At 38.1% G+C, this 10,581-nt stretch overlaps 1 protein-coding gene across 1 annotated transcript; it reads right to left on the bottom strand.

Moving 5' to 3' along the window:
* Positions 1–3,201: 3,201 nt before the first annotated feature.
* Positions 3,202–9,652, bottom strand: CCKAR (cholecystokinin A receptor). Its single transcript, XM_010167670.1, has 5 exons — positions 9,373–9,652; positions 8,294–8,545; positions 6,027–6,288; positions 4,342–4,469; positions 3,202–3,728 (listed from the first exon to the last, which is right to left on the bottom strand). Exons 1-5 carry the CDS (start codon positions 9,491–9,493, stop codon positions 3,202–3,204), a joined length of 1,290 nt encoding a protein of 429 aa, XP_010165972.1. The 5' UTR covers positions 9,494–9,652.
* Positions 9,653–10,581: the final 929 nt, after the last annotated feature.

Here is a 10,581-nt window from a genome sequence, read left to right as displayed (position 1 = left end):
CTGGGAAGGAAAATAAACCTGTCAAAGAGGGAAAAAAAATCTAGCAATTGGTGGTGAGGGGAAAATAATCTAGAGACTGGGAAGGGTACAGAAGAAAAAAAGATGGTGACATGCAGCTGATAGAGATAAGAGAAAGACAAAGAGAGAAAAAAAAAAACAGGAGTCGGGAAAAAGAGGAAGAAGAAAAGGACTTAAGAGATTTATGGGCATTATACACCTGAAATTTATTGTTTTGCCATTTGTCTCCTACATTTGGGAAACAGTTTGCCTTTAGGTACTGCCTATTGTAGGAGTAGACTTTTAAGCCAGGATTTCTCCCCCCAACCCCTATAAACTAATGTTAAAATAAGGACACTTCATGAGCTCTTTTATTTTGATATGTTTATTCCACCCACATTTATTGTTGAAAGTACGTTGCCACTAATGACAGTATCTGAATTAAAGGTGCTGTGAGGATTCCACGACTCTTTAGCAAAGAAAGGACAACATTCAGAGCCAGGAATGACTTCTGCAATGCACAGATCAGGGAAAATGGCATTAAGATGCATGTGGGTTGCAGAAAGGCTGAACTTTCCTCTGCTAGGAGACCAGGGCAGAAGGCAACAAAATGACTGGATTTCAATATTGCATTTAAAAAAACTTAATTCCTGTTCCTTGCTGGAATTTGGCTTAAGGCTTTGACTTTGGGGAGCTTGATCAAAGAGCTAATGCGTTTGTTTAAAAAGAAAAAAGGTGTGTAGGGGGCAATGGAGGGGAAGAATGATACATGCACAGAACAAGCCCTGGACAAATGGAAACGTGTCCATTCTGGCACATTTCTAACCCTTCCTTGATTGTCACCCAACCATCACCCCATCACGATCTTCTTCTCCTGCCTCCCTCACTTCATCACCTCCAAATTGTGCTTCCTGATAGTTATGAGTGGGGAATCAATCAGACTCTGTTCTTTTCAGCCACAGGTACTGGAGGCCACAGGGGGCTGTGATCTGATTAGGGCATTGCAGAAAATGGCTTTTGCTTTTCATCTGAAACCGCTATCCTCAGACTAAATCAGTGGGAGCAGGTGAACAGCGCATGTACTGCTACACAGGCTCTAAAGGTACCAGAGAATCTACATCTACAAAGAGGATATTGTCTTTTAAAGTGCACACAGAGCTGTGAAGCAGGCTGTCTTGCTATAGAGCATGTAGCCAGCAACATTTACATCTAGTTTACTATTAAAATATGATATTTTTTTTTACTTAATCAACAATTTTTAGACCATGTCCTATAATAAAGCCAGGCTTTCAAATAGTACAAAACATTTCATAAATATTTTTTCTGCTCTCACTGTTCTACATAAATCCAAAACAGCTAAGTTTGTTCCTTAGGTTTCAACACACAGGACAGGTTTGTGGAGGTTCTCCTCCTGCATCCCTCAGTGAAGTAAAGTTTTCATTTCATTTTTATCAATTAAATCCCATAATTTAATTTAATAGGTATTTGTAAAAGGTCAGATCGATGTCAGTAGTCTCAACACTGTTCCAGGAAGAGTGCTCCTTTATTAACGTGTCAGGCAAAACATTGTTTCTATGGATTGTGCATAAACAGTGTTTAATTTTTTTTTTTTAATTTCCTGTCTGTGGACAAGCTGGATGCAAAAAAAATAATGGCCAAAGTTATGTGCTAAGTTGTATGGGGAAATCATTTCAGGCAATAATTGAGTGCAGAACATAGATCTGAGTGCCTGGAACACAAACTATATTTCCAATTTAAAATCATTTTGTAAAGAGATCAGATTTTCCTGATTAAAAACCTTGAGAAGGGTTATATTTAATATCCACATCTACATTCCCATGTTGTTTTCAAATTTAATCTCTGTCTAATAACAAGCTTTTTAAATTATATTGACTCAGCTAGAAAATAGGAGCATCTTCAACAGGATATTTTCACAAAATGAAATAAACAACTTCTTCTGTTGAGCTCCACAAAGCAAAAGGCATGACCTGAATGCTCACGCTCACCTGAGAACTGCACGGGAAAGAGCCTGAATTCCTTGCTCAATAAACCAGCAATAATTACATAATTCAAAGTTATTGGGTTTTTTCCCTATGCTGAGTCTGTTTACAAATATGTGTAGTTGGAGAAAAAAAGTAGTTATTCCAAAGTTTAGAAGAACTATGTTTTCTGACAAGGTCTCCCACCCTTTGCTTGTTGTGTGTGCTCTTTCTGCCTTTTTACATCCAATGGCTTCTCTTTCCATGTGGGCAGTACCACGCCAGGAGTGACTGTGAATCTGTTTGTCAAATGTATTACAACATCATTAGGCACCATCCTACATCTTGTGTCTTCTGTAAAATCACCTCTTTGCATGTAGCCCAAGTGTTTATCCCTGTGATTCCCAGTGTGACAATTTCTACGTGAGCCTTTGGGGCTTATCTAGAACCCTGCCACTTGCACACCTGGGTGCTTGCAGCTGCACAGGAGAAAGCCACTTCTTTGTGCTTTTTCTATGGGTTTTATTTAAACCAAAAATACAGGAAATCATGTTAACTTAGGTTATTGCCTAAATGAAGAATGTATTCCATCCACAATCAGTAATCAATATTTTTTTTTTTTAGAAAAAGGAAATTATTTTACTTAAAAGTATTATTTTCACATGGGAAAACCCATTATCCCTACTGCACAATTCTTCTTTTAATTGACCATGACACCAAAATGATCTCAACATGTTTTAGCTCAGCAAGAATAATGTGAAAAAGTACTATGAGTGTAACTGAAAGATTTTGATTATACAGCGTAGGTATTGACATGAAGACTGCAATACATGTATTCATGTTTGAGGAAAATCTATTAGCATCTTGGAAATTTTAATAGATACTGAGAACTGTAGCTGAAAACTGAGCTAAATTGTTAGTGTAAAGGACACCAGCTTTTACAGGAGAATTTATGGCAAATAGAGCATCTTCTAAGGCTTTTTATAAAGTCCCTTATCTTCAAAGAGCCCTCTTCCTCCTTTGTACTTTTGAAGGGCAAGTGATACAAAGCTCAGACAGTGACAGGATCCATTTCCCATAAAATTTTCCTTGTGTTTACTGTCAGCTGAAGTGTTTCATTACCTCAGAACTAAATCATATTCAGCTGATGCCACAGTCACTTTTCAAGACCAGATGATAAATATTTGACTTTCTGTAGGCCACTGGTAGCCTCTTCTGACACAGCTTAGGGGGGTGCAGATGCATTCACGTGCGTGTAAGAACATTTGGAGAGTGAAGCCCCTGTGGTCTTCCCCTCCTCTTCATCACCTACCTCTTCCCGTATTGCAGGGGACTTCTGCTTAGCACAGCAGGTGAAAGTGGCCAGGAAACCCATACGGAAACGCTTGTTCATAAAGCAGTATATGATTGGGTTCACACAGGCAGAAGTGTAGGACAACAAGTGGATAAAGGAGATAGGGGCTCCTGAGAGACGCTGGTCTGCTGAAGTGGTGTCAAACGCACGCCAGGCATTGACACTGAAGATGGGAGTCCAGCAAAGGAAAAACAAAATCACTATCACCATCAACATGCGGATGACGAGTTTCTTGGCCATTAAGTTGGCAGAAGAGCTGCTGCTTCTCACCCTGTCTATTTTGCTGTGGCTAGTAGCAGAGAGCTGTTGCAATGGCATTTTCCTTTTTCTTTTGGTTTTGTTGAGGTAGCATCCATCTCCATCCTCGTATTTGGCGCTGCCGGTGCTTATTTTTCTTTCTGTATGTATAAATCAGTGCTTAAATAGTTGGCAAAATATCTCTGAATAGTGTTTCAAAATAAAAAATGAAGAATGGAGCCTAAGTCTAAATAAATAACATAATTAATAGCTGAACAACTGCTGCAAGAAAAGCACTGGCCTACTTCTGAGTCAGTTGTGTATCAGCTGCTCTGCATCCGCTATCTCCCAATATTCTCGTGTCTTAACTCTACAAAAATTGATGTAAAAGATATAAGAACACTGTTTGCTCAAGTATTCACTGAAGATAGTTTTCAAAATTATATGCTTCTATCTTAATTTTACAGTTTTATTGTAGTGTTTATTGACAGAAATGGTCCCTATCCATGGCCAGGAAAAAAACCTTGACCTTTCTATAACAAGCAAATGAGAAATTTAATGTACCCTGTCCAGATTCTTTGCAAACAAGCTGTAGGTGAGGAATTATTTGCTAGTGAATAATGGAATAACTTCAATCAATAAATGCATCTGGCAGGTTCACAACCATGAATGATCATTTTTGCAAATAGACAATTTTGCTTTTAGTAGCCTCAAGTTGACTACTTGTATCTTTAACTCTAACTGAAAAAAACCCCAAACTTAAATTATTGTTACCTCGTGAAGGTTTTCTCTGGCTGGCATCAAATTTTATTCCTCTGTAGAGTTCCAAAGAAATTAGGCCATACGCAACCATCATTATAATCCCAGGTATAAGAAAGAGTATGAGTAGCAGGAGAGTGTACCTGAAGAATCAAAAGACAAACTGAGACCAGAGAACAGCACAAAACCAGGAAAACTCCTTTTTCTCCAGGTGAGAATTGGAGGGGACATGATTTCAAGATTTTTCTGAAATTTTTTTCACACTAATATGAAGCATCAATTTGACAGCTCTGGAAATAGAAGATTCCCACCTCTTCTCCTCCTTCTTCCCCCAGAAAAGTACAGCAGGAACAAGGCTGCTAAAACATCCGTCTCCCATCCTCTGCAGGCCCACTCCATTAGTGGTTAAAAGGGGCAGAAGGTCTCTGTCATGAAGCGGGGCTTCCACTACAGATGAGTGTCAGAGAACCCTGTAGCTTTGAATGATGTTAAAATTGCCTTGCAGAAGCCAAATGAGCAGCTGTTGATTCTCAAAGGAGCCCTTGGTACTGGCTGTCACTCCTCCTGTGAGGTCTGACTTGCCAAGGGGGTTGTGGCACATGGGCAGGGATGGAGCAGCCATGACCTGGGCTTCATCCCTGGGTTGAAGGGATCCGAAGGCTGGCAAACTGTGCTGAAGGAAGCAGCTTTTACTTGGTTGCAGATCTGTTATTCTCCTAGGCAGCTTCTCTAATGGGATTACAAATTGGGTAAACCATTCTGTTTAGATGCATTCATGAGCCTACATCTCTTCTGCTCCCTGGAGCTTTAATGCAACCTCACTGACACAGCTGGGAATTTGCAATGACACCACGGAGAAGAGAATTTCACCCTGCACCCTCCCTCCTTATCTGCAATCATACTGGCAAATACCTCAGCCTACAGAAAGCATTAATACAAATTCACTGTTTGTGGATACACCATACTGAGGTGGTGCATACTTTAATCTTGTTTCCGTTTCCAGTTGACTTTCAGCAGCCAAAAAATCCTTACATCTTCCCAATGCCAGTTAATGTGTTTAGTTGTTGTGCGAGGACAAAATGTCTAAATAATACTGCTGCTTGATAGTGCTACTATTTGCTTTGTCTGGAGATGTAGGGCTTGCAGCTCTGTCTCTCCCCTCATCTCTCTGCCCCATTCCCTATGAGTGACCAAAAGGGTTCAGTTCTCAAGAAAGGCGTTTGCAGCCTCTCCAAGTTCTCATATTCTATTCTCTGCTTCAGAGGACTTTCAGAAAACAAATTAACAGGCAAGGCAGCACACAGGGTTGTGATTGTATATGTTTGTGTTTTTCAAAGATTAATCAAGGATTTCCCTGAAAATATTTAGTCTTAAGTATAAATGAGTGGTAGCAGTATTCCTGCTTGAAGAGTGACAGATGCTTTCTTTACAGTGACAGTAGGGGCTTAGCAGACCATAGTGTGTGAATCATTGCCATGTTGGGTATCATTCCTCTGACAAGGAAAAAGTCATACAAGTGTCAAAATGTAAGCAGCTTAACAATATTGGGTTTTTTTTTTTTCCTTTTACTTCTTAAATGAACATGAAAGAAGTGTAAATGTTTGCTGAAGGTTAATACTTCATTTTCAACAGGCTTAATGTTACCATGAAATCCTGTTTTCCACCAGATAATTATGCATTTGCTAACAGTTAAGTCTTACCAAGACTGCTGAATGACATCGCTTGGCCAAAGGAGCCGACACATGTTTGCTGTGGTGTTGTTATACTTGGTAAAAGGTACCAGTTTGCTGTAAATTGGGTACGGTGACATGATAATAAAGGAAACACACCAAGTAGCAGCAATCACTTTCAAGGCATGAGATTTTGTCTGCCAGACCCTGGACTGAAGAGGTTTGCAAATTGCACTGTATCTTTCCAAAGATATGGCAACCAGGTTGAATGTAGAAACACTTACAGAGACACCTATATATATAAAATAAAGAAAAAAGTTATTCACTTGTTTGAAAGGTTCATGTTATTTTCAAATAGTTTTTTTAACTATCTGTATGCATATAAAAATTAAAAATATAACAAACTATTTATAAGCTAAAATATTTATAAGTATCATACTGATTAAATCAGAGAAGAGTGTGTGGGCAATGGGTCTGAGTCCTCAGGCTGCTGGTCTTGCTCTGCACTTCTCCAACTCCAGAAGTCCAGCAAAAAGATTCATTCTGTCAAACCATGAAATTCTGATAACAGGGAAAGAAGACAATTTTTCCTTCTAATTCTTCTTTTGCTGGTGGGCTTTATACACTCAAGTAATTGCACTGGAATTCAAATAAGCATTTGAAATCAGTGGGATTATGCTGTTAATTACTCTTTTAACACAGAAGTTCATAGTCCCTTTTCTATTGTTTTAATTATATTAAGTGTCCTGCTTGACTGGTTATCTGATTTTCTCATTCAAGAGAATTAAATGTGTTATCACTTTTTAAATTAGATGCTAATGGAATTACAAAGCAGGAGAAAGGAAGTCATGAAGCAGAATCTTTGTTCTTCAAGTGCCCTTAATTTCTTCTGTTCATATATTATAAAATATAATGCAGTGGTCTGTATTTCTGTCACAGAGGTGCCCCATTTTATCACTGCAAGATTATAAATATTTCTTCTTAATTTTATCACAATTTTTTCTTTCATTCAATGAACTTTCATGAAATAATCTTTGTGAATGTTCTAATATGGGTCAAAATATAAGATGCTAGTATCTTTACAGTTGGCTTTACACCAATTATCTGTAATTTAAAATACAGCTTCCTACATTTTAGGATAAAAGATTAAGAGCATAGGTGATACAATGGATATCAGTTTCTGTTAACCTGAACTGCTAATGGGAAATATCTGCATTCTGACTCTTCAATTAAAACACCTTCATAATGAAAAACTTCATGTTTGAAAAGATTTCACTGAATTTTTTATAAAGTAATTTACATGGTGTGAAATAAGAGAAAGATGTCAACGCTTCAGTATTTTTTTATGGTATTTATGGCAGTAATTCATTATAATTGTTTAAACATGGCCTTTAGTTTTATTGGCTTTATCTACAAAAAAGATGTTGATTTCCCATTCGCACACTTTAGGTGTGTACTTTCACATTACATCAAAGTTCTCAAGGGCACAAGGTTGAAATGGGACCTAAGGTTTCTGTAATTAACCGAGGGTCTCCCAAAGTAAAGAAAGTTTTACATAATGTTAATAATTTTTTTTTCTTTCTTTTTTTCTTTTTTTTTTTTTTTTAGAAACAAGCAAATGCACAAGAAGTTTTGGAAGTGAGACAAAATCGCTTACACGGACGTACATAATCCAGGCATTTTGAAACTCCTGGCTCCACAACCAAAGGAGGTATGCGTGGCATATAAAAGTGGTGTTTCTTGAAGTCAGCCTGTAAAACCTATGTCCGTATTTTGTGGTCTCCTGCTGAGCTCTGATCACACTTGGTCTGTTCTCAAAAAGTGCTTGCTTGCTCTAACTTTCAGGTCCCCAAATGACACCTACTTTGGCCTATTTTCTCTCATATATCAGTGCTACCAAAAATTTGTGGGCAAAATCTACTCTTCATAAGGATTGTACAACCCTGTAATTTCTGATGGGTGACCTGAACACTGCTAATAACTCTGTCAGCAGTGGGTAAGCAAGTGCATGTGCCGGGTTCCTCATCAAAGCTTGGTCATGCAACATACTTCTCACTTAACCTGGTCCAGTGGAACTCCTCTGTGTTTAGTTACCACTAAGTGGTGCCTCTGTGTTTTGCTGGATCATACTGAGGAAACTAGAACCACAAATATTTGCACTCCAAAGTTATTTCTTTGTGATTTGGGTAACTGTTCCATGGCAGATGGAAACAATCAGCTTTTTACTGATCTTTAATGAACTTCTCACCTATCTCATCAGTCAAACTTCAAAATAAGCATAAAATTCCAAGACTTACCCATGAAATAAGTGGCCGTTTTGCAAACAGCGCTACCAAAAATAAAATCTTTCAGCAGGTTGGGAATGAGGGTGAATGGCATGCAGAAAAGGCAGAGCATCAGGTCGCTGACTGCTAGTGACAGCAGAAATGTATTGGTGACTGTTCTCATCCGCTTGTTTCTTATCAGCACTGTAATTACCAGAAGGTTCCCCAGAATGCTGAGCAGAAATATCAAACAATACAGCAGAATCCGAATTATCTGATGAAAATCTGAGAATTATCAAAAGGTAAAAATCAGTTGTGCAATATACAGATCATAGACTAGTATGTTTCTTTTAATCAAAAGGTATAGCCTTTCAAAAACCTTTCTGTATTCAGTTTTAGTAGTGTTTACGTCTTTACACCAATATAAAATCAGTGGAAGTTCTGAAATCCTCAAACTTATTGTGATCTACTTGAATTGCGTAACATTAAAATACAGTGCATGCAATACAATGTCCATTTGGAGAGCCAAATACGACTTCTTAAAAGCACTTTCTGCTCACACTACTTAGTGTGCACTACTCACTCACCATGGGAGTTCCTCCTTTAATGCAGAAGTAAGAAGCAATACAGCAATCAAAAATACTTTAATACATGGATGATATTTTTCAGCCTCAGATTGCTCTAATTTCATTTTTACTCACTTTCATACACAGTATCAGATCAGATAAATCCATTGTTAATCAATTGCTCAAAGAGCAAAAATCATGTTTCTCCAAGTCCTTAGCAGAGCTGTTTACATTTTGTGCACAATAGTACTGTTTTAGTTTTCCATTATATCCAAATAAGCAGAGCTGTTTACATTTTGTGCACAATAGTGCTACTGTTTTAGTTTTCCATTATATCCAAATGTTGTTCTAGTTGAAATTTTAATTTGGAAAACCAGCACATACTAAATTCTTTCCTGCCTGTTTCTCCTCCTAACTTATCAGCAAGCAGTTGATTTTGCACTCCATCACAGCAAAAGCCTCGGGTAGCTGTTTCTTTCCATAGTATCTCTACTTCCAGCTAAAACTAAAACTGCCTGAAAAAAATCTGTTTTTTTCTATACATACCTTTAGAAGGATAAGGTGGATCATCTACACAGAAAAAAGTGTCATTTTCCAAGATGATATCGCACAGGAAAGCAGTAATATTGGTACTGTTCCCAAGGAAGCTAGCATCAGCTATTTCCATTCTTCAGTAGCCGCAGGTTAGCTTTGATGAAGAAGAGGGTGGGTTTGTAACTATCTACCCATTCCTTCAGCAAACAAATGCATTTCTGAATGAAATCTCCAGGAGAAATAGGAGAGAGGCAGTTGTGCAAGCAAGCTTTTCTAACTCCCTGTCAGGAACACAAGGCACACAGAGCCCTGTTCAGGCTGAACAAGATTTATTCCAGTGGCACACGAGGCAGCTCAGAAAAGAGAAGCGTGTGTGCACATACACGCTCACACGTATGCACATGCACACACAGACACACACACACACAAACACATCCCGGTACTTTTTTAGATCCACCCTCTTCTCTTACTGGCCTACTCTTGGGATTATAAACAGGCTAGAAAAAGATTACACATTAACCCCTTGCAAGATTGCTTCTACTCACATCTCTGTAATATTTCTCAGAGGGAGTGTGTATTGCCACAGCCAATAAATCGCAACCAGTGAGTGATGAGAGTGATAAATCTATTTCTCAACTGGGAACATATGAAATGGTAAGGGTAGCTAAATAAAAGGTCAGAGAAGAGAAAAATGTTGTGAAGATTTTGCATGCCTTACATGAAAACGAGTCTTCACATCTTTCGGAGCAGACTGAAGACTGGATAGGCTCAGAGAAACAAGAGCTGTTAACATTTATCTCATTCAGTGAAGTGCTAATTTCATACGATAGCGCAGCACGTGCCTGATCAAACTTTATGAAAGTATGACATTAGAATTGTTGGTTAATATAAGCAGAAGCTTCCACATTTACTCAGTGCGAAGACTTGTATATGACTTGAGTACAAACCTGATGAACTGATAAACTGCAGCACATTAGTTACGCATTTGTGTAAAACACAACGATCTCGATTGTTTAAAAGAAATTCTTTCTTCTGAGTTCTGCTTTTTGAATACATAAACATCATCCTCCCTGGCATTTCCACAAAACCATGGGCTTGTGGAAAGTATACTTCCAGTATACAGCTTGGTTATGGTCAAAAATGTAAATTAATATTATAAATGAATCCCTGCTATAGCTCAATGGAAAAAAAAAATATTCACATTTAAAATCTCTTCTAGTT

This window comes from Antrostomus carolinensis, unplaced genomic scaffold, assembly GCF_000700745.2.
Source record: "Antrostomus carolinensis isolate BGI_N321 unplaced genomic scaffold, ASM70074v2 scaffold650, whole genome shotgun sequence".
In the NCBI taxonomy this organism is placed as follows: domain Eukaryota; kingdom Metazoa; phylum Chordata; class Aves; order Caprimulgiformes; family Caprimulgidae; genus Antrostomus; species Antrostomus carolinensis.
The sequence above is the reverse complement of the archived record's forward strand: the minus strand, read 5'-3'. Positions and strand labels throughout refer to the sequence as shown.

Coding starts and splice junctions, on each gene's coding strand:
- CCKAR (XM_010167670.1), bottom strand. CDS start 9,493: ATGGAAATAGCTGATGCTAGCTTCCTTGGGAACAGTACCAATATTACT. Junction 6,289..8,293: donor AACGGCCACTTATTTCATGG/GTAAGTCTTGGA, acceptor TTATATATATAG/GTGTCTCTGTAAGTGTTTCT. Junction 4,470..6,026: donor GATGTCATTCAGCAGTCTTG/GTAAGACTTAAC, acceptor TTGATTCTTCAG/GTACACTCTCCTGCTACTCA.